This window comes from Miniopterus schreibersii, assembly GCF_964146895.1.
Source record: "Miniopterus schreibersii genome assembly, chromosome: 6".
NCBI lineage: Eukaryota > Metazoa > Chordata > Mammalia > Chiroptera > Miniopteridae > Miniopterus > Miniopterus schreibersii.
In genome coordinates this window covers 69,142,634-69,169,171 of record NC_138107.1, presented here as the reverse complement: position 1 = coordinate 69,169,171, position 26,538 = coordinate 69,142,634, and the positions used below count along the sequence as shown (strand labels likewise).

At 41.3% G+C, this 26,538-nt stretch overlaps 1 protein-coding gene across 7 annotated transcripts in view; it reads right to left on the bottom strand.

The window, feature by feature from the left end:
* L3MBTL3 (L3MBTL histone methyl-lysine binding protein 3) overlaps positions 1–25,432 on the bottom strand; it is an 85,457-nt gene extending 60,025 nt beyond the window's left edge. For 4 of the 7 annotated variants that reach the window (XM_081141343.1, XM_081141347.1, XM_081141348.1 and 1 more), the window contains exons 1-3: positions 25,343–25,432; positions 21,739–21,812; positions 1,441–1,557 (exon numbers count right to left, since the gene is read on the bottom strand). In XM_081141343.1, coding sequence (XP_080997469.1) covers positions 1,441–1,542 — 102 coding nt within the window. In that variant the 5' untranslated portion in view covers positions 1,543–1,557; positions 21,739–21,812; positions 25,343–25,432. Of the gene's footprint in view, positions 1–1,440; positions 1,558–21,738; positions 21,813–23,329; positions 23,417–23,695; positions 23,717–24,286; positions 24,488–25,342 lie in introns of those variants that run through there. The other 3 variants (XM_081141345.1, XM_081141346.1, XM_081141344.1) reach the window with 3 other exon arrangements.
* Positions 25,433–26,538: the final 1,106 nt, after the last annotated feature.

Below are 26,538 nucleotides of genomic sequence, written 5' to 3'. Positions count from 1 at the left end.
TTTTTTTAATCCTCATCACCACCTTACGATGTAGGTCCCATATTTACATTTTACAGATAAAGATTCTGAAACTTAAGGGATTTAAATAACTTGACAAGGCTCATGTAGCTAATATGTGGCTGACACTATCAGAATCTGAGAAACAATTCCTTCTTTCTCAAAAATTCCAGTATTCTCCTTCCAACATATCTAATCCAGATGAACATTTGAAGAATGTCAGAGCAGATAAAATCCTTAGTATTTACTTAATCCGTTATTTTACCAAAGAGGAAACTGGCCCAAAGAAACCAGTTGACTTGTTCAAGGTCACACAGACTATAAAAACTAAGACCGAATCTCCTCTCCCGATTTCACTAAAACTCACCGCAACATTTTTGTTAAGCTAAACTCTCATAGGAATGTTGGCACTTTGCACTAAATTAAACCTAACCCAACTAAAATCTAAGTATTTTTCCAATAACAGATTGTCCAAATCTCACCACTGAGGATAAACTAGGACAGGCTTGGCTGAGATACTGGTCAAAGACACAAAAAAGGGATTGGATTATAAAAAACTGATATTGGGGGGCGGGAATTTTTATTCAAGACAGTACAAAACACAAAGCATTAGAGAGGTAAGCCAACTGACAGCCTGTTAGGGAGAGCAGAAGTCCAAACACCAGAGTGATCAAGTACAAACACAAAGTCTAAAGGGCCACAGACAGGTTCAAGGTCCCAGAGATAGGATCAGAGCAAAAGCAAATTTGAAATGAGAGGTGAGGGCGGCTGACTTCTCAGATGGGCGCTTGCATAACCACATTTCATGGGGCAGCAGATGTGGTCCTTCAGTACATTTGGGGTTCTGGGGCAAAGGGGCAGGGTAAGCACCTAGAAAAGGAGCATACGAAAGGATCATTCTCTGAAGAGTTCTCATCTATACAAAAGCAGTCTGGGTGACAGGAAGAACCAGCTTTTAAATAAGTGATTATATAAAAATCCACATTTACAGTATAAATAATTTAAGGGAGGTAAATAATCCTGTTTATTCAATATTTTAGGGCACAGAGAGTGTGGTTACTTACCTAAAGTTACAAAGCCCATCACTACAAAATGTACGAAGCTAGGTCTTCTAAAGTCTACCACTGCCACATTTATTGGCCATCATGATACAGTCAAACCTGAGATGATCCTCCTCAAAGCTATAATTCACTTCTTGCAAAATGGCCACATGCCACTGAAATACTCCTTAGTTTCCTGCCCCAAGTGAAAAAGGCTTCTGCCAAACCATGAGCATTTTAAACTGTCTTGAGAGCTTATTATAGTGGTCTAAGTATCATATAAAACCTCCAGCATTATTCTTAATGTTTTTAATTCTTCTTTTACCTATGCATTCAGATTTATTTTAATAAATACATACACAGGCACACACACATATAACTGTATGTGATAAAGAGAACTTACCTTTAAGTCACTTCCTGGCAATGTACCTACTCCATCTTTCCAGTCCATAACACTGAATACGTCGAACTCTTGACCACTTGTGCTAGAGGCAGATTCAGTCATGATTTATTTTTTAACCTGGAAGGGGGGGAAAAGGCATATCACTACATATTCCACATATAAATCAGTTTTTATTTCAATAGTCATTACTTTAGCTTCCCTTAATTATATAATTTTCTTGATCACAATATCCCATATATCCACAGATTTGGAAATAACAGCTTCAAAAATATCAACAGTTTTCTAATGCAATCCATAGTACAGTACAGCGGGAAAATATCAGTAAAATTTCTAAGTTATAAAGTGGCACAGTAAATGTTTCTACTCTTAAAAAGAAATCGTTTCATAGCATAGTCACTTAAAACAAAGACTCATTATGCCCTTTGAACATAATTTCTTGCCCTCTAAATAGTTTTTTTCTGTTTTAAAACACTGAAAAGAGAGTAGGTATGAATAAAGAATAGAACAGAAAATGTTAATGAACAAAAAGGAACCATTTAGATAATAAAAAAGAACAAGGAACGAATATAATGAATGCACAGTGTGATTGATTCTTTCAGTAAACTGATTTACTTAATTCAGGTGAAATATCTGCCAATTCGATGTTGTGGGAATAGACTAAAGAGGCTCAAAGTGTATAGTAAACACTAATAATAAGACTGTGTTAAGATAGCCAAATCGGTTAGCTAAATTATAATGCTTAATTTCCATTTTTTAAAAAGCTGCAAAACTAACTTTTTCATAACCACAGTTATTGGTAGTGTTATGTTATTCTGAGGCTGTTTTCTGTGTGGTATGGGGTAAAACAAATAAGTTATGTAGGAATCACTGACAAGCAATGAAAGATCACTGAGTCCTAAATTTGAATGAAAGTGCCAGTATGAATTCGTGATGCATTTTATCTTTAAAAAATATGTATATTTTCTAGCTTTGTCCATTGAAAAAGTCTAGAAACAACCAGCCATCAACAATAATGAGCAGCTTAGTACTCAGGCTGTGGTCTCAAAGTACCCCTTCTGTGAGGTCTTCTTGAAAAAGGAGATGATTCCTGTTCAGTGGCAGGAAATGTGCAAGATGAGCCTGGAACATCTCCAACAAAAAGGCAACAAGACTATCAAGGACAACAGAGGTCAGATCAAAAGAAATCAGGAGCCAATTGAAGAGGCTCCTGCAGGCCAAAGTGAGGTTTCTAGTTGCAGTAAATTGAAACACGTCAAGTAAGTTTAAATCCACGTGTTCATAATGATAATCAGAACAAAACAAAAAAATAAACCTAGAACATTTCATTGGTCACCTTTGGAGGATATATGGTAAAACCAACTCATTATTTGGAAAAATAAACAAGGATTTACCCCATCTATATCATGAGCCTCAAGCAAACTCTATCTTAGGGTAACAAATCGTTGGTGAGAGGAAATTTCCCTTTAGAAAGAATTCCTGCTAATAAATAAAGGAATATTAGAACTGAAACATAACCATGTGCAACCCTGAATAAATTAACATCTCTAAGAAACCACCATCAATGGCTGCTAAGAATATAAACCCAACACCATTTATGAAGGACTATTGCCAAGAAATAACAAAATTGAACCTAATCTGATCAATTCTATTTACAGAAAATACCAGGAACAAAGGAACATGTTAAATCACACCACAAAAATATAAGGAGCAAAACTTGGACTTTCAGAAACTCTTCAGTAACATTTCTCGAAGTATGGTCCACAGACCCTGAGATCCTTTCCAAAGGTCCAGGAAGAAAAACTATTTTCATAAAAATACTAATACGTTATCTGCCTTCTTCACTATGTTAACATTTGCCCTCACGGTACGAAAGCATTAGTGGGTAAAGCTGTTGTCACTGTTTCCTTTACCATCCTGCACTCATAGTAAACAAATGCCACTTTCACTAAAGACCATCCTTGATGGTCTTTATGGTCTTGATACCTAAATAGTAATAAATGTTATCATCTTGATACCTGAATATACATCTTTTTAATATTCTCTGTGATGATAAAGCAAGTACCATAAAGTGGTTGGGCCAAAGTACGGTGGTTGTCTCAAGGAAACACACTTGTGAACTGTTTGAGATACAAGTTGAATAAGCTGTTTCGTTTTGTTTTATTTCTCATGGAAAGCCATTTTTTATTTAACAAACTATGTTTATTCAGGTTTGAATATATGGCAAATATTTTGTCAAAAATAAATGAAGTGAGCCTGTCACATCAAAGAAAAGTACTGACAGCATTTGTTGCCAATGATACAATTTGAGTGTTCAAGAGAAAATCAGAATTTCTGAAAAACCTGTATCCACCACCAGGAGCTTGACAACTTCTCAAGAGCTAAAGACTTTTCTAAGGAGGTGGGTGGTAATATTCATGAATATGATTTTTAAATATTTCACAATAAAATGTCAACATTTGGAAGATCTGCACAACTTGGCGAAGCAGTATTTTCCAAATGACCAATGCTTGATGTTACAAAATAATGCATGGGTAAAGAATCCATTCAAAGTGCAAGACAGGCCAATAGTAACAGAGTATTAAAGCTGATCGGTAGATTTTCCTGATCGGTAGATTTTCAAATTGCACATTACAACTAACATTTAAGAAACTACCACTTGCTGCCCTGACAAGGTCGTTGGTTGGTTGGTTGGACTGTCATTCCCAGACTCCAGAAGGGTATGGGTTTGATTCCCCGTTAGGGCACATACTCAAGTTGTGGGTTCGATCCCTGGTCGGGACACATACGGGAAAAGCAACGGGTCGATGGTTCTCTCTCACATGGAAATCTCTCTCTCCCCCTTCCTCTCTTGAAACATATCCTTGAGTAAGGATTAAAAACAAAAAAAGAAAGAAGCTACCACTTGTCAAGTTTTGGTGTAGTGTCAAAGAATAATGCCCACCATTAAATGAAAAGACTTCAAATACACCTTCCTTTTCCAAACCTATAAGCTTCAACCAAAACAACGTACTGCAACAGATTGAATGCAGAAGCAGATCTCAGAATCCACCTATCTATTAAGCCAGATATTGAACAGATGTACAAAAATATAAAACAGTACCACTTATCTCATATGCTTTTAATTTTGAAACTGTATTTGTTTCATAAAAACTTTATTTGTTTCATAAAAACTGTGCTTACATACACTAATAGGTTTACTACTGTTATTTTTAAATAGTAGTTTAAATTATGTATTTTAATTTATAAGATAGTAAATACCGATAGCTATAACTTATACAAATAATAGCTCTGAGATTTTCAATTATCCTGCAGTACAGGATAAAAACTTGTTTTATTCCACACAAAAATTGGCAAGGAATAAAAATAAAAATAAATTTGAAAGAGGAAATCTGAAATTTAGATTAAAAGAAATTTAAGAGACATATTAATGACAATATCACAAGTCATAGATGTTGCTTGTCCACTGATGTAAACTATTTTTTAAAAAGATTATAAGGAGGGAAAACATGAATGCCAACTGGCTATCTAATGACATTAGAGAAATACTATTGCTTTTTCAGAGGGATGATGACAGTGTGTATTTCTTAAAGGGGAGGTCTTTGTTGTGTTTCAGATTCACAAAGTGAAATTGACAGATGAAAGGATGTAATGTGAGGAATCTGCTGTAAATTAATCAATGGGGAATGATGTGGTGAAATAGGATTGGCAACATATTGGTAATTGTCAATATGTGTGAAGGATGTATGGTAGTTTATTACACATCTTAGTTTTATGTATGCTTGACATTTTCTATAGTAAAAAGACTTATAAGTGCAATCTACTTGAATATATGATATACATTCATTTTTAAAGAGTCAACAGCAAAAAACTTGTGTTTGTTTGAAATACAGCTATCTTCTGCTGGAATTTATTAGATGTTTCAACAGTTTCTGTTCCCCCCATTAAATTAGAAAATGTCAAATATTATACATATATTATTATGTCTACTTCTGATCATTTCAAAATTTATACAGTCTAAATTTGCCAAAGCATCAGACTTCACTATCATTACAACTTAATCCTAAAACAGGAACTAGGATATAAAGGCCTAAGAAAGAATTATTCTAAGAAATAGCAAAAATATTAAGTGAATTAAGACCTACACTTAAACTCTCTGACTCCTACCTCACTAAATAGATAAAGATCAGCAACAAAATCGACTTCCCTGTTGTGATGGACGAATGGCAACTTCTTCCTGATAGACAGCAGAGTGACAGAATAATTTCCCCCTGGGGGATAAACTGAGTAAAACTTGAGTGATCCTTTAAAAAAATTTTCACTGTTCTTTCTCTATAATTGTAATAGCATCTATTCACCAGGTTGTCCATGTCAGACATAATATGCTTTCTAATTTATTAATTAGACCTCACCTTCTTCCAGAAAAAGATTCAAAGCAGCAGGCACTTTACACCCATTATTTCATTTATTTATTTCCCACAAAAAGCCAGGTTCTATTATCTGTCTAGTCTTCAGTGAAGAAAGAAAGTGAGCCACAGAAAGGTTCAGTATCTCAGCCAAAACCATAGTTGGTGGCACGGCCAGGACTTAAACCCAGGTCAGTCTGATTACAACCTAGTCTACTTTTCTCAATCATTATCTAACCTTTGTAGAATCTTGTCCCCTCTGAGAATCTGGGAAAAACCTACTTTTCCCTATGTTATTCCTTAGAACTTGGCAAATCCAGAGACCTGCTTGCTAGCACCAAAGTTCATGAATTATGAACAGATGCTGAACCTTTCTGCGGCTCACAGTAGAATGCCTATCCTTTTAAAAAATACCATATATGCTTATATATATGCTTATTGACAAATTATCATTAAGACACATATATAACACAAAAAGATTTTTAATCTTTTCTAACTTAAAAACCTAAGTGTATAAAATTTACACGGACAAAATCCTGTGACTAGGAAGAGAAATACAAAGTAGCAGAAACTGAAATGCTAATACGGTACAAAACCTGCATTACATGTTTTAGGAAATACTTAGAACACGCTTCTGCTCTATGAAACATTGGTAATGTCACACAATGTACTCTGCCTATAACCATGTATCTAAAATTTATAAAGACTGTTTCCATCCACTGTTTTATTCTAAGGTTCGAGGACATTTTGTATAAAGTACAGTAGCATGAAAATATTTATTATGTTGTCTTTCTCATGATCTAATTTTGAAGCCACTGGCTACTTTCACTATCACAATTAGTATGTATAGCTAGGATAGATTAGGTGCTTTTCCACAATCTCTTAATCACTAGAATAGCCAACAACCAATACTATTTTAACAGGAGCTGCTTCTATGAGGCCCTAAGTCTTTCTCCCTTGTTTTCATCTCCACAAGTGTGTGCATACAAACAAAGTCCTTTCACTCTAACAAATCAGGTTTATAACAGGTAAGCAATTTTTTTTTAGTATTTAGAAATATTGTTTTATGTTTTATCATCACCTGGCACTACCCCATAATTACATATGTAATCTGTATTCCACGGGCCACAAAAAAAAGGTAACGGTCACTCACAATACCAGTCATAATCAGCATTTCTCATTCTGCAGAAATCCCATCCCAACTCTTACTAACGGTGCTGAGATTCCCTAAGAAAGCACCTTAAAAGCGTACCATGATGTCCTCTGTGTTATCAGACAACACCTACCACTTTCCTTCTAATCTCTTCTAAATTCTGATGGTCTCCACGTCCAGCAAAGGCACCCATGCAGCTTTTGATTCCCACTCACATACACGTCATGGCTGACAACAGCTAAAATCAAGGAAGCTGATGTCCAGTGTGGACACCTTACTGAAGGCGGAGGCCTTTACTACTGGCCCCTGTACACATGTATTACACTCTCAAAGTCCCCCTTTTGTGAAACAGTTCACTGGCCTTTTACTAATTTTTAGTACAATCTTCTTGCTCTAAGCCTCCAACAAAAAGGCCTAGAGGACAGACTGAATGACAGACAACACTGTCCTCCGAATTACTTCTGGCATCTGTGTCCTGTACCACACCCACTGTCTCCAAACCAAAGCTATGCATCTTGACTCTTAGATGCATGTATGTAATAGGTGAACTTCCTCAATTTCTCATATAAATAAATCTCTGGAAGTTCCAACCCACCATCTACCACTAGTAATCTAGAAACATTAAACAGTGATGAAATTAGTTAATATCTTACATTAAAAAATCCTACGTTATGAGAATATGGGGAAGCAGGCCCTCTTATACACTGATGGCATTATAAACTGAAACAACCCCTATGGAGATCAATTTTCAAGAGCATATCCACCAACTCAGTACACACATACGTACAAGAGGAAAATGTAAAAGGTTATTCACTGAATATAAGCAAAAAGCTGGAAACAACCCAAATGTCCGTTAACAAAGGCCAACTGTGGCACATCCACACAACGGTGTATAAGGCCATTGTTAAAACACCAATGAGGAAGCTCTTTACATTCTGATATAGAAAGAAGTCCAAGATGCAGAGGCATGGACACATGGAACAGACTGAGGGCAGTTGGGGGACCGGATGAAAGAAGATGAAGGGATTAAGCAACCCCCCCCAACCCAACATACATGTATATATACACACACACATATATATCTCTCTCTCTTTCACACAGACACAGACAACAGTGTGGTGATAACCACAGGTAAAGGGAGCTGGGGGTGGGTGGAGGTGGGCAAAGGAAGGGAAAATGGGGACAGAAATAGACTTTGCTTGGGACGGTGGGTGCATGATATAGTATGCAGATGATGTTTTGTTGAGTTGTACACTTAAAACCTGTATGGTTTTACAAACCAATGTCACCCTGATAAATTCAATAAAAAAAGAAAGAGCTCCAAGATATCTTTAAAACTACTAATTTTATGTAACATACAGAAACTATATGCTACCATTTATATAAAACAAAGGGGTTATATATAAATATATGTATGGCTTGTATGTGCATGGACTATCTCTACAAGGATGTGTCGGAAACTGGTTAACACTGTCTACCCCTAGAAGGGACAATGGTTTGCTGAAAGACAGTCGTGGCTGGGGTGGGGGGGTGGGAGAGGGCCGTTTCTCTCTGTACACGCTTTTGAACCTGTTGAATGCACAAACATTTTTTAAGTAATAAAGTTTTAAAATCCTGTTTCATGTTTATATAAAATAGTTTATGTTATAAAAGCAAGTCTTCCCATGTTTGTTATTGAAGCCAACAACTGAAGCTATAGCTTAGAAGTCACTAAGAAAATCAACTTCCCCAAAGCTCTTGGGTAATTTACAATTAGCATTTAACTGTATATGCAAATGTATCAGCTCCACAGATCAGTAAGAAAAGGAAGGGCAGGGTTCACTTCTCCTCAGCTCAGGTATTAGAAAAATATACCCAGCAGCTCCTTGGCATTTGCACACCACTTATAGTTTCTACCATTCCCGAGTGATAGCTGACGTTCCAGGGACATCTAGTCATTTGTCATTTTGCAGAGACATGATTCTGAATCACACACACCGTAGAGCTGAGAGACAACAGCAAGTCGCCTGGATGGGCCAAGGTCCAGGTATGCCCTTAGTCACAGTGCTTATAGTGCTATGGCTGCTGTAAATAGAGTGATAAAAGCTTTTTTGTTGTTGTTAAGAAATGAAACAAACAAAATTAACTGCTAGTTGATTATAGTGTTGATGACAGAATGAGGGGAATATGGAAATGTTTATGAAAGTGATAGGTCCTGGCCACAAAACTGAAGTTTCAGATAAATTAAAGATTGAAATGTCAAATGCAACGATGACTCAGACACATTTGTGTGAACAAAACTACCAAGTGCTCCAAAGGAAATAAGTAGAAAAGATGTGTGAATTTGTTTCAATAAGTGCTCCAGACAGTACAAAAATTGCTCATCAAGTGAGATATGTAGTTAAGGTCTAGAGAGATCATTTACATTTTTCAGTTACACTTTAGTAATCTGAAGGAAGGAATTATGTGTTACAATGATTGTTTTCAAGTTGAGAATTGCTGATTATCTTGCAATATATCCCTCACAACTGTTGAGAAAATACTGTTATTCTGACTAGAGATAAACAGAGTTTGTGTGTCCTTCATAATCCTCCCCTTATACGATTCCTTCACTCATATCTGTCATGAGTGGATAAAACGGAGGCTCAGAGTGAGGGCACAGACTCCCCCGGTGCTGAGCTCTTACAGCACATTCAAGACCAAGAGACTGCCTGGAGCTGAACTGAAGAGAAGATGACAGTCCCCTGGAAGGTAAGCCACCCAGAAAGGATGCTCAAACATAAGGGGAGAGACGGGGCCTTGCCTACAAACCAAAAGTCTGGATCTGCAGAGACGGTGAGAAAGAAAGATTACTAAGAAAGGGTACTAACTGTGGCTGGCCATTCCTGCTCAAACCATTGCTTTCAAATGTTATATTTCATATGACTGGTTAACATTCACTAAGATCAGTAAAGTAGTTTTAATTTTACAATTGCTTTAAGAGTTGCAGTTTATAGCGTCATAGTTAACAGGTGCATTAAAAAAAAAAAAGTACAGAGATGATATAGCCACAAGTGGTTATAAAACGGGGACAGACAGTACCTTCAATGCAGCATCTGAGGATCAGATTAAAATTCTGTCATTCAGATGACAGGCTGACATATCAGGGCCTGGTGTCAGTGAACTAAACCTACCAGTTTTCGGTTAAGAGGGCAATGTAATTTTGTTAAGAGTCGGGAATGCCAACCCTATTATCATGAAGCAGACAATGACAGCTATGCAGAAGGGTATAATACAGCAGTGAGAAAAGTCACCTCCACTGTGGGGGAGGCTGCCTTGTGGCTCCGATGCCCACTCTAATACCATCAACTGAAGTCGGCTTTGGGTTTACCTTGCAGAACTCATCAGTTGCTGACCAAATGCTATATCTGGCACATCGTGACATACTCTAAAGTCCTACAAGTTATTCTTCAGTAATATTTTCTAAAAAGCCTTATTAATGTGACATATAAAACTGCCTCCCACCCCCCACCACACTTGTCAGCCTTCACAGGTGCAAATCAAATACTTCATGGATCACCCTAAAAATGTGCCGTACTCTCACAAGTTCCTCTCTCTATCCCTCACCCTTTCCTGAACCACTTCCTTCCTTTCCTCCTGCTCATTTCATTTCACTTTGCAAAGTTTGACAGTTACCTACTCTGTGACTTGAGACCAATGAATCTCTTGAAGTCTCAATTTCCCCATCTGTCAAGTGTGGACAGTAACAAAAGTTGTCTTCTTGGGCAATGATGAGGACGAGATAAGATAAGCCAGTGCCTATCACATAGTAAGCAGTCAATAAAATGTTAACTTTTTATCATAATTATCTGGTTTAACAATTATTCAAGTTCATGAGAACTGCTCAGTGACCTTAAAAAATTAAACAGTGGCTTTTCCCCCCCTTTCATTTCATTTTGTTTCAACAGCATTTCTTGTAGTTGGCTCCCTGTGTTCAAACCTATATCACAAGATATTATCATTATGACATAAAAGTAGATATTCTGTTAATCATCCCTCATAGTTACATGGCTCCAGACAACACTGCTAGCTTTCCTACCAGAACAATACGTGTGAAGTAATGGAGAAGGACCTGCCAAGTGGGGAGGGGGCTGGCCCTGAAGCCAGGCTCTCTTCAACACCACTCTGGTCCAACAACACATTACAGGCCAGGCGTAGGCATTTAATCAAGACTAGAGAAAAGGCTAGGGCAACATGTCCCAAAGTCTGCTCCTCAACAATGAACTTTTAGGAGACCATTCATTCAATGCCATGATAAAAGGTTTTAAGGTAAATGAGACCTGTAACACTCTCAGGATCTCTGGGATGCACAGCTCACATTTGCAGCCGTGCGGCAATCTGTAAAGTGCTGCCTAAGCCGAGTTTCCACAGCCACTTAGCCTTGTGACTCGACCATCACAGGACACCAAGTCCCACGGAACCCCCCTTTTGGAAAATGCTGAGCTATGGAGAATACATTCAGGAAATAACATAAAAGTAGGCAGTGCTTTACAGGACAGAATGCATTCATCTTCAGGTCAGATTCAACTACAGGGACGATCCCTTCTGGCCTAGCTCCCAGCCTGCACCCAAGTGAGGACACCTGCAGTGTCTAATACTGGGAATAACCTCAGGACCCGCAGTCCTTTAAATCCAGGCTAAAGAAAGTGATCCTGAGAAATATATTGCCCATCCCCCCTAAGGTCTGTCTATGGTTATTTAATTTACTCTCCAATGGCCTCCTTTGCATGACAGCAGAGGTACCAGCCTGAAATGAAAGAACTCACATACCCACAAATAAAACCATGTCTGGATAACCAGACAAGGGTCATAAGCCTAACACACATCAAAGAGATAAGGCCATGCTGGAGCAGAAGGGCTTCTTCCATGCTTGGTCATTTAAAGGATCTCACCAATACCTCTTAAGACTGACAAATATTCTTATCTTCATTTTCCAGATGAGAAAAATGAGGTCACCCAGGCAAAAACATGTACTTTGGTCAACACAGGAGCCAATCTAATGAAATGATGAGAAGCACAAGCTCTGCAGACAAAGTGCCTGGGTTTAAATAGTGGCTTCAAAATGTACCAGGTGCATAATCTCGGGTAACGTACCTAATCTCTCTTGACACTTAGATCCTTCATCTGAAAAATGGAATAGGAATATCTATTTGACAGAGATTTAATTTTTTAAATTATACATGTTAGAGCCTGGCCAGCGTGGCTCAGTGGTTGAGTGTTGATCCATGAACCAAGAGACTGCAGTTTGATTCTGGGTCAGGACACATGCCCAGGTTTTGGGCTCGATCCCCAGTAGGGGGTGTGCAGGAGGCAGCCAATCAATGACTCTCATCATTGATGTTTCTCTCTTTCCCTCTCTCTGAAATTAATAAAGATATATTTAAAATAATAATAAACAAATTATACATGTTAGGGTGCTCTGTGCATAATGGGCACTCAATCTACGATAGCGACAGCTATTTTGAAGCAAAGAAATAAGCTGCTCTCCAGTGTCCACATTCCCTCCAAACACCAGTTTACCAGATGTCTCAAGCATGCCAGGACAGAGGAATGATAACTGTGCAAAGGCCAGTACCTCTGTACCACAAAGCCTATCTGATTTCTCAGGAGTCCAGAGATGAAGGTAGGGAAAAAAAGCAGGGGGTTAAGAGAACAATGGTAAGACTCTGGGATTTCACAGACACATAAAACTTCAAAATGAATTTGAGAAACTGATGTAAAGTCAAAAACTATTCTTTTTTGCCAAGCTCTTAGAAAGAACATTTTAACAACAACAACAACAAAAAACTAGGGAAGACATAATCTCTGAATAATGACCCAAGACTAGGCCACTGGCAACCTTATTGTGACATTTTTGCTGAGGAGGCATAAAAGCTTCCTCACGTATCAACTTTGGTTCCAGAACCTGCTTTCAAAAAAGCTGCTGCAGAGGCAAACAGAAAGCACAGTGGGAGATTACAGCAAGAGGTCAGTAGGAAAAAGAGAAATGAAAGGTATGGATCCTCCCCAAAGGGGACTAGAACGACTACAGTAAGAGTCTTTCTCTGTATGAGTACTCGAATACGTGCACATGAATTGCCAGGAAAAGAGGAGCTGCAGAGAGAGATTCTATACCCCATTATAAAATGTATTACATTGTATCACGAATCATCTCAGACGCTATGGAGGAAAGAGGCCTCATTTCTTTATCCTTGGTGAATATCTAAAAATAAGCATCAATAAAATGTATCAAATGAATAAATAAAAGAGAAGGGGAAAATGCAAGGCTAGTTGCCTACAAACTGGGATTGAGGAGACGGGAAATCAGGAAAGATATCTTCATTTGTCCATCCATCTCATATTCTTCAGTGAAAATTCCACCTACCAACTAAGCTGCTAAGTATTTATTTACCTCTTTGGCAGAAGTATAACATTACCGCTCCAAGAAACACTCCTTATTTAAGTGTCAGTGGAGAACACATCAAAAGAAGTTAAATTCAAACCTCTTAAACAGGCTTATTCAATAGGATGAGAGAAAATTCTAAACTCACACTTGAAGCGTCTCTCAACAAACACACATTGCTACAAAGAAAAATTTTGCCTTTCAAACCAAGCATGACAGATACCAGCTTTGATATTCTCCTCACTCTGACTGATAAGAACTCTGAATCGCATACATACTGGAATTGAGATCTGTGTGGAGAGATGTGAAATTCTGCCTCGAGGGCCCAAGTTCATAAATTGTAGGTAGGCAAACTAAATCATTTCAATGTGAGAAATGAAATCTTAGTACCATCCAGAACAAACCCCTGAGAATTCAGGTCTTCTGTTCACACCTACCTTTAAGTAGTAGACACTTGAGTGGCAAATAATCTCTGCTTCCTTTAAATGTGGAACCACTTATGACAATGGTTCCTTCTTATTGATATTTTCTCAAAAACACTCCCCCCTGTACCTAGTGGCCATATTTTAATGAGAACAGCCCTATTTATAACTCTACTTATCTGATTTGTAACCTTTTCTGCCATGGAGATTATATGCAAAGGGGTAGTCACGGAAGACAACCTTGACAAAATCTCAACTTCCTGGCCTTCTGTCCGCTACTGTATGAAGGGTGGATTATTTGAGATTCTGTGGCCTAACCTACATACTTCCTCTAAAGGAGGAACAGAAAATGAAAAGTGCCTTTCAAGAAAAAAAAAGTACATAGAAAATGAAATCACAAACTGACATTAAACAGGTCTATGGTGTATTTAATACACTCTCATCAAAAGCTTTTATTTGAAGTCCATTTTCACGGTACATACTATAAAGATATCTCAATTTGAGGCAGAAATAGCCTGAAAAGTGCTATCATATCGTCAACATACTACGCTAACAGGATAATAATAGAAATTTTACACCATTAGAGGGATTCAAAGGGCATTAAAAAGAACAAGAACCTGTCTGACACAGATATTTCAATGATTATGCAAAATACACCTGAACTGAAATTAAAAAAAAACACACACCTAGAAGTAGTATTTTACTTTTTTCTTATTTTACGTCATACTTTTTTTAAATGCTAAGAGTATTATTTTTTCTGAGTCTGCTTCATATTTTTATAGAACAGAGCTAAAATTAAAAGATTTACACTTGATTTCTCTTTTGCATGTAATAAAGTAGATCTGACCAGATTTTTATTTCTCTCATAGAAGTCACGTCTATGGGCTTATCTTGATAACCATCTGCAGCTAAACTCCTTATCAACAGATTGAACAGCTAGGCCTCAAATCTACTCAAGACGACCACAAACCAACAGGGTGAATTATTTAAATCATTTAACAAGCAGACCAGATTGTCCACTTAGGAATTTCAATTCACAGGTCAGGGTTCACTCTGTGTAAAGATGGACAAAAATAATCAACTGATTTTGGTACCCGAACAATCTCACTCGAAATGATCTAGTAATTGAACTAGTTTAATTCCATAAAATTACATATAACATAAAGCCATGGTCTCATCTTAAAAAGGCCTGGCACATAACAGGTGCTCAAAAAAATCCAATTTACTAGATAACAGAGCTTCAGTTAAGGAGAAACAGTCTACCCTGTAACCAATGCATGCAATGGGATCCTAAGTCAGACTAAAGCTTTCTTGATGGACCATAACTCGTATAACAGATTTGTATAGCTCCCACTGCAACACAGAACCACCCAAGAAATCAATAGACTCTTCACTTCATTTGTAAACATGGGCATACTCTTCTGGTTAAAGAGTATCACATCAGTAATTATAGCACTGCTGATGACTATATTCTTTATCACAGTCCCTGTTTTCATTTATAAATTGATTCTAGTACTGTACACTCTCCCTGCCCCCCATTTCTCCCCATCATCTCTATCCCTCCTTTTAAGTTTCTTTTTTCCTTTTATAATCCTAACTTCTGAGTAAATTCCATTATCTTTTGAATTCAGTTTGGTAAACTGAAGTCCCATTCTATTTATTGATTGCCTCTTAAAAATATATATATATCTATATATATCTTTGACTTCAGAGAGAGGAAGGGAGAGGGAGAGAGAGATAGAAACATCAATGATGAGTCACTGATCGGCTGCCTCCTGCACGCCCCCTGCTGGGGATCAAGCCCGAAACCAGGCATGTGCCCTGACCGGGAATCGAACCCCGATGGCCTGGATCCTAGGTTGATGCTCAACCACTGAGCCATGCCGGCCAGGCTGATTGACATTTTTTGATAACTTCTCAGGTCTCCTCCCGAATAATGTTTTGTTAACAGTTTGTGATCATTTCAAGGCCATGAGCTAGACCAAGGTATTCTTCTCAGTATAACTCAATAATTGGTTTTTTTCCGATTCTTAGTTTAAAAATAATTAAAAAAAGGAAAGTGAAGAGTCAGAGATTTCTTCCCATTATGTTTTTCTTAATACCTGCTCCCTATTGTTCATCTTAGTAAATCAACATCTAAGAGAAAATTCATTGATAATGAATTTTCTTAGAAGATTCTAGGAATTACCATCTTGAAAATCAGAAACCTAAACATATAACAAAACAATCACTCCTTCTGGGTCCCAACACCACCCAGGTGCTGAACTAAATACACTGTAAAGAATGAAGAGAACGAAATTCTTCCAAGGTTAATGCTGGCTCTCAGATGTTCCGGGAGATGTTTTTCTGAGCAATGCCACCTTTGCGTATCCTCTTACTGATTCAACATTTTTTTTTCCTGAATTTACTGGGGTGACATTGGTTAATAAAATAATATAGGTTTCAGGTGTACAATTCTGTAACACATCACCTGTATACTGTACTGTGTGTTCACCACCCCAAGTCATCTCCTTCCATCACTATCTCCCTATACCCTCCTCTACCTCCCCTCACCCCTTCCCTCTGGTCATCACCACACTGTTGTCTGCGTCTATGAAGTTTTGTTTGTTTTTGCTTAAGCCCTTGGGAAGAAAAAAGAGGCTCTTCTGAGTGGAAGGGGAACCTATTTGGATGAGAAACTGCGACCAAGGAGAGGGTGCTGTGCATTTTTGACAAACAAAAGAAAAGGCAGGAGGAGGCGGCACAGCTCAAAAGGAGTAGGGGTAACAACAGAAACCATCCTTGCCTGTGCTTTACACAGTGGCTGATGTAGCACCCAAAACGAAACCAACAGCCAAGTTTAAGTATCTGAAAGCCTGAGATAGTTCAAGCCTCAAAAGCCAGGACATCGGCATGTGTACTTCTCCTTCATCCAGTGGACTGTTAAGAAAAATCATTAAAATTATGAAGTATGCACAGTGGTGACAGTGAATAGCTAGTTTGGTAATTATGTCGCTAATCCACAGAAAACCACTACGACCCACCTGTTATAATTTCATCATTTTCTTCCTTTAGTCCCATTCAATGAATGAACTATCTTAAGTGGGGGGGGGGGGGGGAATATCATAAGCCAGTATCATTTTCCTTGGTCCCACTCCTTTCAAACTGCAGGATATGAACTGAGACAAGTTACTAAGTATCTCTAAGGGCCAGTTTGCTCTAAAAGAGAGAAAATAATACCAAATGCTCGAGGTTAGTGAAAGTATTTGAGACAATACTCAGTGCCTAGAATAGTACCTGGGCATACAGAGGGCACTCAATATTTGTTGGTTAAATAAATCTAATATAAAGTACCTAGCTTAATGCTTGACAATCAGAAGGCGTTCAATATACAATTACACCTAATATATCAACATTTCAGTGTTTTGTAGAGGACACCTCACCTCCCAAGTTCCTGCTTTAGAAACACATTTAACAGCACATCCAGCTGCACCCCATAGTACCTACTGCTCTTCTCTCTTCCCTTGGGGAGCACTCAGCCACAGCTTTGTTTTGCTAATTACCACACCACGTGTTTAGGTTACCTCCTCCACTAGATTATGAATAGACTGAAACAAAGCACATTCATTCCACTCCTGTCCTAAGTGTTGATCACATGAAGCACTCCCCAACAGAGACTTACACTAAATAGATGCTCGATAAATATTTCTGACTTACTGGAAGAGTAATAATATAGAAGACATCTTACTATGACATATAATGCACAGGTAACGCTTCCCATCACTATCCAAGTCATTAATTCTAAGTCCACTTCTGAGGAAGAAACTGAGGCTCATCAGGTCACCCGACTTTACTCAAGTTCCTCTCAAAAGTCCTTGTTCTTTTCACCAAACCACCCTGTCTCCTGAATAGGGAATTCTTGAAGGCCTTTCCCAATCTGATTTCCTAAATCAAACTCAGTTATATTTCAAGGATACCCTTTCCTGGTGTTTTGCTTTCATCCACTTGATGCATACCCAGTGCTGCCATGAATACAAACTAGTCCATAATCTCACATCAGTGAAATGACTTAACTTAGTAAAGAGGAAAGAGATAACTTGAGAATATTCCCATCGGGTAATGAAGCCCTAACAAAACGCATCTTCAGGATGCCCTGAACTTCACGATATCATATGTAAACCAACACCCATATGAATACACAAATGTCTTTAACACAGTGTCTCCCAGATAAATAGGTTACTTCAAATACACTGTCTCCCCAAATCCTTGTGAGGAATGAGTCCTTCGACAGCAGCAAGGAGAGAGAGTTGTGGAGCAGATGTTCACAAGAGACTCACCTTGGTGAACATATTGGTCGAAGGAGAAAAGAATCCGCCCAAATCCATCACCCTTGCTAAACTTACAATTCAGGCAGCCCTTACAGCTGGTAAAGAGATTCTCATTCATTTCAGAAGACTAGGCATTAAAACAGAAATGTAACATACTGTGCTACATGTATACATTATATGCCAAGGTCCTGCATTAGTTAACTCGGGAATCCACGTTTCCTGGCTCCCTGGCTCCCAGGAGTGCTGTAGCCTTTATTCTTCTCTACTGGCACAAAGTGCAGCTGTTACACTCCTATTAGCAGAGCTCGGAGCTGTGTCTACTACTCGGATAAGGGTCTAGGGAATTCCTCAAGGGCAAACACCTAGTCTTTTAGTGTTTGGCACTGTAAGAACTCAATAAAAACTGGTTAACTAGTAGAAACATTGCCAGGGGAATCACTCAGGTTTCCCACCCCCTGGGACCCCAAGGGGACCCTTGTCCCACACCACACAAAGTAACTTCTCTTGTAAATTTTCCATCCTAACTATATCTATTATAAATAGATATTTATATATTTGGTTGAAATATATATTTCTTAGAAATAAACTACCAAACAAACCAGTGGAGATTATTCAAGAAACAACCCTCAATTACTCAGGGACTAATTAAATAGGACATGTTTCTTCTTTCCTTCACTATTGGGTTTTTGGATTCTTAGAACATTGATTAGGTAATCTGTAAGGAAAGAGGTATGAACTAAAACTTGTCAGGGCTTGTCAAGTTCAGTTTCATCAAATAGAAAATAATGACAGTATTTGTGACCTTTCTTTTCTGTCTAGAAGATAGTTGGTAATAATTAGAAAAAAGTAGCAAAGGCATCTAGAAAACATAGGGGGTGGGGACCTCTACATGAACCTTTCCCCTAAATCCAGTCATTTGCAGGACCCATTTCCTGGCCCCTGTCGTCTAAATACTTACTACCCTGGTTACCTATTTTCTCATCATTTCCCAGCAGACTCAAGCAACTAAAAATATTAATTACAGGACACGAATTCCCCTCACACCAACGCTTTTACTTTCATCACCCTACCATTTCCACAATTAGGCATCATTTTAAATTTGAAGTATTTATTTCATGTACTCCTTCCTATTAAATGACTAGTTGGGGATACATAAATTTCAGTTTGTGTTCAGCACCATGTTAAAGCATCGTCCCTTCTCTCAAAGAGCCAATACTGTAAAAGATAAACTACTTTTCTCCTAAGGAAAAGAAATATCTTCTGGAAGTACGGTGACAAGTCCATATAATATACACACCAGAAACCAATCTAATAATTTTAGCCAGGAATTAAATCACTCTGTTCTGCCCTAAACAACCTACTTTCTGCCCTTCACAAAGCATGGCTAAGACAAAATGGTAAAATGGCTACCAAACATCTGAATTAATTCTTCACAGTTCTCTAAACTTTGTTTTATTTGATCCTTTCAACAGAGGAGGCAAGGCAAGCTCTATTGCTGTTTCCAGAAGGGGAAATGTAGGCTGAAAGAGGTAAAGGGGGTTACACAAGGTATTTAGTGACTAAACTGTCTTCTGATTGCTAGTCTAACACTCTATCTATAGTCACAATGACTCCTCAAATGAAGATAAATAATCAGGTCTTCCACTCAGCATGTCTAAACACAAGATGCCCCATCCAAGGAAACACATTCACTCTGCCTGAACTCTACTTCTGTCTGCATGATGTTCTTATAGTTGATCTTGTCCCACTGTTTCTGTTGCACAATGCACATGGACCACATCTATTTCTTTTGCTAACACTATTCAAGATGATTCAAAAGCAGAAAATAACAACGAACTCTTGTTAATGATCATTTTTATATCGGTAATTATTCAGTTTTGACATCTAGATGGCCACGAGGATTAACAGTCCTGCTCATAAAAGGTAAGGCAAATAATTTTGTTTTTGCCACACATCATCATCAACTCTTTTAATACTCAAGAGAAGAAAAACAAAAAGAAGCAGAAAGGCAGAGGGAAAGGATTAAAGGGGCGAAAAGGAAAAGGTATAAATAGTAGAAAGCACTAGAGGAGCACAAATGTACTTCAGTGCTGTACCCAAGTGAGGGCTGGCCCATCGGCCTAAGAATAACCTTTGTTCTGGAGTTAGGTCCTGGATTACCGAGGACAAACCAGCACCCTCCAAAACTGCCAAAGGGATATTGCTGGACAACAGCTGTTTTCCCTATGTAGGTATGTTCTACAGTTGACAAGTCCTTGCCAACACCCTGAAAACTCACTACCACCCTATGACATGATATTTGGCGCAAGTCACCCACCTTGGATTTAAGCCACCGGAGTTATTTAAATACCCTCCCCCCCCCCCCAAACACTTGTAAATTTCACCTACAAACTTTTAGCAAGTGAAGTTCCAGAATCTTGCCCGGCCGGGCGTGGCTCAGCGGTTGACCGTTGACCTAGGATCCAGGCAATCAGGGTTTGATTCCCGGTCAGGTCACATGCCCGGGTTGTGGGCTCGATCCCCAGTCAGGGGTGTGCAGGAGGCAGCCGATCAGTGACTCTCTCATCATTGATGTTTCTATCTCTCTGTCTCCCTCTCCTTTCCTCTCTCTGAGATCAACAAAGGTATATTAAAAAAAAAAAAAAAAAAGTTCCAGAATCTTGAATAGTTGTATTTACAGTTGTTTTGTTCTAGTTTTCCCACTTTTTCAACACCAAAGAATAAAACAATTTACTTTCAGTAGGAAACATGCAATTGAAATTATCATTAAGAATCTGGTGAGAGCCCTGGCTGGTGTGGCTTAGTTGGTTGGAGCGTTGTCCTGTATACCAAAAGGTTTTGGGTTCGATTCTCAGTCAGGGCACACACCTACGTTGTAGGTTTGATCCCTGGTCAGGGGGTTGTGAGGAAGACAACCGATGGGTGTTTTCTTTCACATCGATGTTTCTCTCTCTCCCTTCCACCCTCTCTAAAATCAATAAACATATCCATATATCCAGGAAGGAAAAACAACAACAACCTGGTAAGATCTCATAGACAGAGAACAGACTGACAGCTGTCAGGGGGGAAGGGGGTTGCACAGCTGGATGAAAAACATGATTAAGCAGAAACAACAACAACAAACAACTCCCCCCCACAAAAACAAAAAAACTTATCAACACAGACAACAGGATGGTGATTACCAGAAGGAAAGGTAGGTGGGGAGAGGTAGAGGAGGGTACAGGGGGCACAAATGGTGATGGAAGGAGACTTGACTCAGGGTGGTGAACGCACAATACAATATACAGGTGATGTATTATAGAATTGTACACCTGATACCTATATAATTTTATTAACCGATGTCACCCCAATGAATTCAGTAAAACAAATAATAATAATCTGGTAAAGGAGCCAGTCCAAAGATTATTCAGGACAATCTCATAATTTTTCCCAATGTTTTATTATTCCCAGCTTTAATCACAGTGCCAAGATTCTCATGCATTCAAAGCAGCTGACACAAAATCATGTTTATCTGTCCACCTTGTCCCCACACTCTCCTTCTTCCTGATCCCCAAATGCAACCTTTAACATTTGTAAACATATCAAGCAATTTGTTTCAACAAGCAAATCTTACCTAGTGGCAGTGAAGAAATAACTGTCTGGTGGTCTTTACGATTGCTGTCCACCCCCAAGACTTCTCTGGAAAGTCTAGCATTGATTTAAAGAAAGGAAAAGTAAAAAATCAAAGCACTGTCATAAAAAAAGAAGCCTTCAAGTCCACTACCCACAATTTCGAAGTTTAAAGTTGGAATCACTGACTTACTACATAATTTCACACAATACCACTCAGTATATTAAAATAAACTAGTCCTGGATGAGATGAAATGGATTTTATCATTCAAATCATTGCCCTCTCCTAAATTCCCCCATTAAAGTCTCTCTCACATTGTATGACAAACGGGTAAAGGTTAAAGGGATCATTTGACTCAACTTTAATTCCTCTCATTGCTTTTATCCTCAAAATTAAAGTTACTTCACAGAACATACATTGGCAGAAGAATAGAGTGTAAACAGTTTTTGTCCATATACGTGTTTAAATAACATTATACAAAGTGTACAGAACTGTCTTACCCACTAAAACAAAATTATACTCTTAGAACTTAAAAGAGCCTATTTATTTTATGACTATATATAACTGTATGGTTAGGATACTAAATACCAGCCTTAAGTTATATTTACTAGAGAATAAAATGATCAGCTCATATAAAAGGCAAATTTCAACCAAGGGTCTTTTTCATTGTTTCAAACTTTTAAACATATATTGGTATTTTTATTAACATTCAAAATGAAACTATCTGCTGTGTCTCCTTTTTAAAAGTTGATCAAATGTATGGACAATGATAGATAGAAAAACAATTATTTCTAATCCAGGGAGTGACAGAGGCTCAAATCCCAGAATAAAAGCAAAGTGTACTTCCCCATATAAGTAATGAGGGGTGAAGTTACAGGGTCTGGGTACTTGGAACTCATTTGCGCTCGGGTTTACTAAACTTTCTATTTCTGATCAGCATCCTTTCACTCAACATCTGGCTGGTCGCTCAGGTCCCCTAATTACTTCCACGTCTGAACGGGCTACGTAGCTACAAGTAAAGGCCAAACTTTGCTCTCGGCCTTCGGAACTTAAAGACGCGCTTAACCACTAGAGGTCTCCCCTTGGCCAGTTTTGCACGTTCGCTATTTTGCTGCACTTGAAACTTTCCGGAGAAATGCTCTACTCGAGTCAGTGTTTTTCTAAAAACTTGCGCAAAAATCCACGCGACCGAGCTAAACCAGTACGGAGACTCTCGGGTTCCCAAAACCAAAAAAAGATATTACAAACAACGCTCGAGGAAAACCAAAATAAAAATTCGACGCACTCCCCTGGCGGGCGCCCCCCCCCCCATTCTTATTTCTCATGTTTTCCTTAACTTAAACTTAGAACAATTAGAAATCTATTTTTGTTTCTGTGCACTTCGAGCGATCTCTAGTGCACTGCTCTGGCGGTAGACCCGAGGTGGTTAAGGAGCCGGCCGAGGGATGCAGGGAGGGGGAAGGGCGAGCTCGCGGCGTCCGAGGAAGTTGCATAAGGAAAGAGACTCCGTTTTTTGGGTCCCCTCAAAAAAATCGGCGGGGAGGGGGAGGAAAAGGAAGCGGTGGGGAGGGAGGGAAACCGAAGCGATGTTTACCTTCGTCTCCCCGTGGAAGGGTGGGGTGCGAGCCACGGTCTCCGCGACCCCGGAGGGCGCCTCGTTACCCCCACCTTTCTCCGAGCGCGGACGTACGAACAGACACCCCCACCCCTCCGCCGGCTGGGCGGGGAGGAAACCGCCCGCTTTTAAACTTTCTCTCACGGTCGCGCGAAGGGCCGTGCTCCGACCAGAAAGGGTGGAGGTGGGGGGAGATTATAAGGCCTTTTTTTCTTTGAAGGTAATTAAAGTTTTGCCACCAGCACAAAAGTTGCGCCCTCCCCCCCCCCGCCCGTGCCACCGTACCCCGCCGCCCGCCGCCCGGACTCCCAAGTTTTCCTCCCTCGGCCCCCCTCACCGGCTCACCGGGCGCCCGGCGGATGCCCCGGCTCCTGCGCTTCCCGATCCCCACCCCCGCCGGCCTCTACTTCCCCCCGCCCGGCCGCCGCGGCGCGAGGACGGCCCGCCGGGCCCAGGACGCGAGTGTGCAAAACCCATTATTCCGGAAAGGCACACGCACGCGGCGCGAGGCGGGCGGCGGCCCCGCCGCGGACCCCTTTTTGCCTCCCCAATATAAGGACGACGTAAACAAGTTGCAGGAAAAGCAGCCCCGCGCCTGCCCCCGTACCGCCCGCCGCCGCCGCCGCCGCCGCCGCCGCCGCCGCCGCCGCCGCCACCGCCGCTGCCGCCGCCGCCGCCGCCGCCGCCTCCCGACACACGCCCGCGCCCGCACCCGGGCCGGCGCTGCAGCAGCGCGGGGCGGACGCCGCGACGGCGCGGGCTCCCGGCCCGGCCCTCGGCCCGCGCCCTCCCCCGCGCGCACTGCCGCGGCGGGCCCGCGCCGCCTCGCTTCCCGAAGCACTTTCCTGCCTCGGGCAGAAATAAACCGGAGGGTTTATTTTTGTGCAACTTTCCCAAAATGGCGGAAATTGGAGCTGATCTATATGAAATTCTCACACAGTCGGTCGGGAAGGGGGAGGTGGCGAGGAAGAAAATGCAAACTCTCGGCCGCCGAGCCCCGCCGCGGGTCCGCGAGTGTGTGCGTGCGTGTGAGTGTGCGTGTGCGCGGTGGGAGTCGGGGAGGCCTTTCCGCCGCGCACACACTGCACACGCCGGGAGACGCGCCTGCACATTCAACCAGTTCATTCTCCGCAGCCCGAGCGGGGAGAAAGTGGCCCGGCCTCTTTTCCCACTGCCTCGGTCTCCCGTACTTGTACTTCTCGCGCTCGCTCGCTCGCTCGCTCGCCGGTGCGCGCCCGGCACAAAGGCCACACGGGCGGAGGGGGCCGCAGGGGCGGCGCGCGGGGCTCGAGCCTCCCGCCGCACCGATCCGCGGCCCCGGCAACCCCCGCGCCCCCCGCCGGCGCCCCCCGCCTCGGCGGCCGCGCTCGCCGCCCGGGCTGCGGCTCCGCGGCGCCCACTCGGGCACGCACCCCGGCGGAGCCCGGCGCCGCCGCCGCGCTCCCCCACCCCGCGCCGGGTGTCATGAAAGCGACCAAAGTGACAAGCTCGGGGGGCGCAGGGGAGGGGGCCCACACGCATCCCGCCGCCTGCGCGCCGGCGAGAGCCCGACGCGGCCGCCTCTCCCCGGCTCCCTTCCGCACGGCCCCACACACCCTTCCCCGTGTGCGCGCAAAGAAAAAAAATACAAGTCTCTCCTCCCCCCATTTTTTCCTTTCTCTTTTCTCTCTCTTTTGTTCCTCTTTCACACTCGCACTCACTACTTCAGAGTGAGATGCCCAGAGACTCCCCTGCCAGCCGTTTCCGAGTCACTCGCCCACTTTTTTCCCCCAGGATTAAGTTTTCTCCTGTTTCCCAGAGGCGCAGAGAAGTGGGGGAGAAACCCCTTCTGTCCTTTCCCCTCCCCTGATCTGTTTCACAAGACGAGGGTGCGCTTCCTTCTCGCTCTAGGTCTCACAACTTTCATCCTCGCCCAGAAAAATAAATGACTGGCTTTTGCGCGGACAAATCTTCAGATTAATTAGAGATTAGATCCGATCAACCGCTTCTTACCCCCAAAATTTCTCTTTTTTTTTTCTCCGTCTCACGAGTAGTCCTGACAAATGGTCCAGGGCTGCGGGCGCAGTGCGCATGTGCGCGTAGAGTCAGGGCTGGGGAGAGGGGAACTGCGCTGGTGCCGGTGCCGCCGCCGCCGCGGCCGCCGCGGAGGCTCGCGCTGGCCGCCCTGCTGCTGCTGCTGCGCCTCCGCCGCTGGGAAGCGGCCGCAGGGCCGGCTGGCGGCGGCGGCTGCCCTCAGATACTGTTTCAGGTGCATCTTTTCTATATCCTGGCCACCGGCTCAGCGCCGGTTCAAGGACCGTCAAAACAAATGGCAAAGGCAGCTCAGGTTATAGATTTCTTTGTCTATTTTTCACTTTACTTTTTTTAAAAAAGGCAATTCTCAGAGCAGCTACTCCACCACGTACGGTGAAATGTGCACATGCAGCCATGAAAGAGTGGGCCTTAGTCCTAGGCAAACACTCCCCGAAGGCTACATGCGTGCTACAGGTCATGAAAAATAGGAAATAAAAGTTTTAGGCTTTTACGCAGTGGAACCTCCCCCTCTTGAGGACTGGAAGAATGCACAGTGAAGTGTGGCGGGTAAAACGCGCGTTCTTTCCGCTCCTGAAGCGGTGATCTCTATTGACGGCTTAGGCGAGTTAGGCCTCGGTTGTAAAATAGGTTTCTACATCAACTTGGAAATCAGTGGGAAAGTGCCTTGGCAGTAAGCAGGTCGAGGGCTACCTCTTAGTGTATTCAGGCAAGATGGCTGAGCGGGCCTAAATAGCCAAACCTGTCTTTGTTAAGGCTTCAAAACTAGATCAAAAGAGAGTATTGTGTTTCCGTATTGACAGCTTTCCACTTATTGACTGCAGGCCTCCTTTTGGGCAGTTCACCACGCTCCTGTTTTACTCAGTACAAGTAGTTACAAAATAATTCAAGTAATTGAAGTTGTGATAACCATTTTGTCAGTAACAGAGCTGGCTGTGCAAGAAATTAAGTAGCCCGTGTGGTTTCAGGATTGGCGGGACCAACTCTTACATTTTGCAGGAGTGGGAAAGTAAGGCAAAGGCCCCACCCCCATCAAAGTGGACTATTTATTTTGCATCTAATAAAGGGTAAAGGAGGCCCTTTTCTGAAATTGCTGCCTGAGGCCTAGGGTTTAAATATATCACAGATGGAAATTCTGTATTAAAAATCCTTCTCCA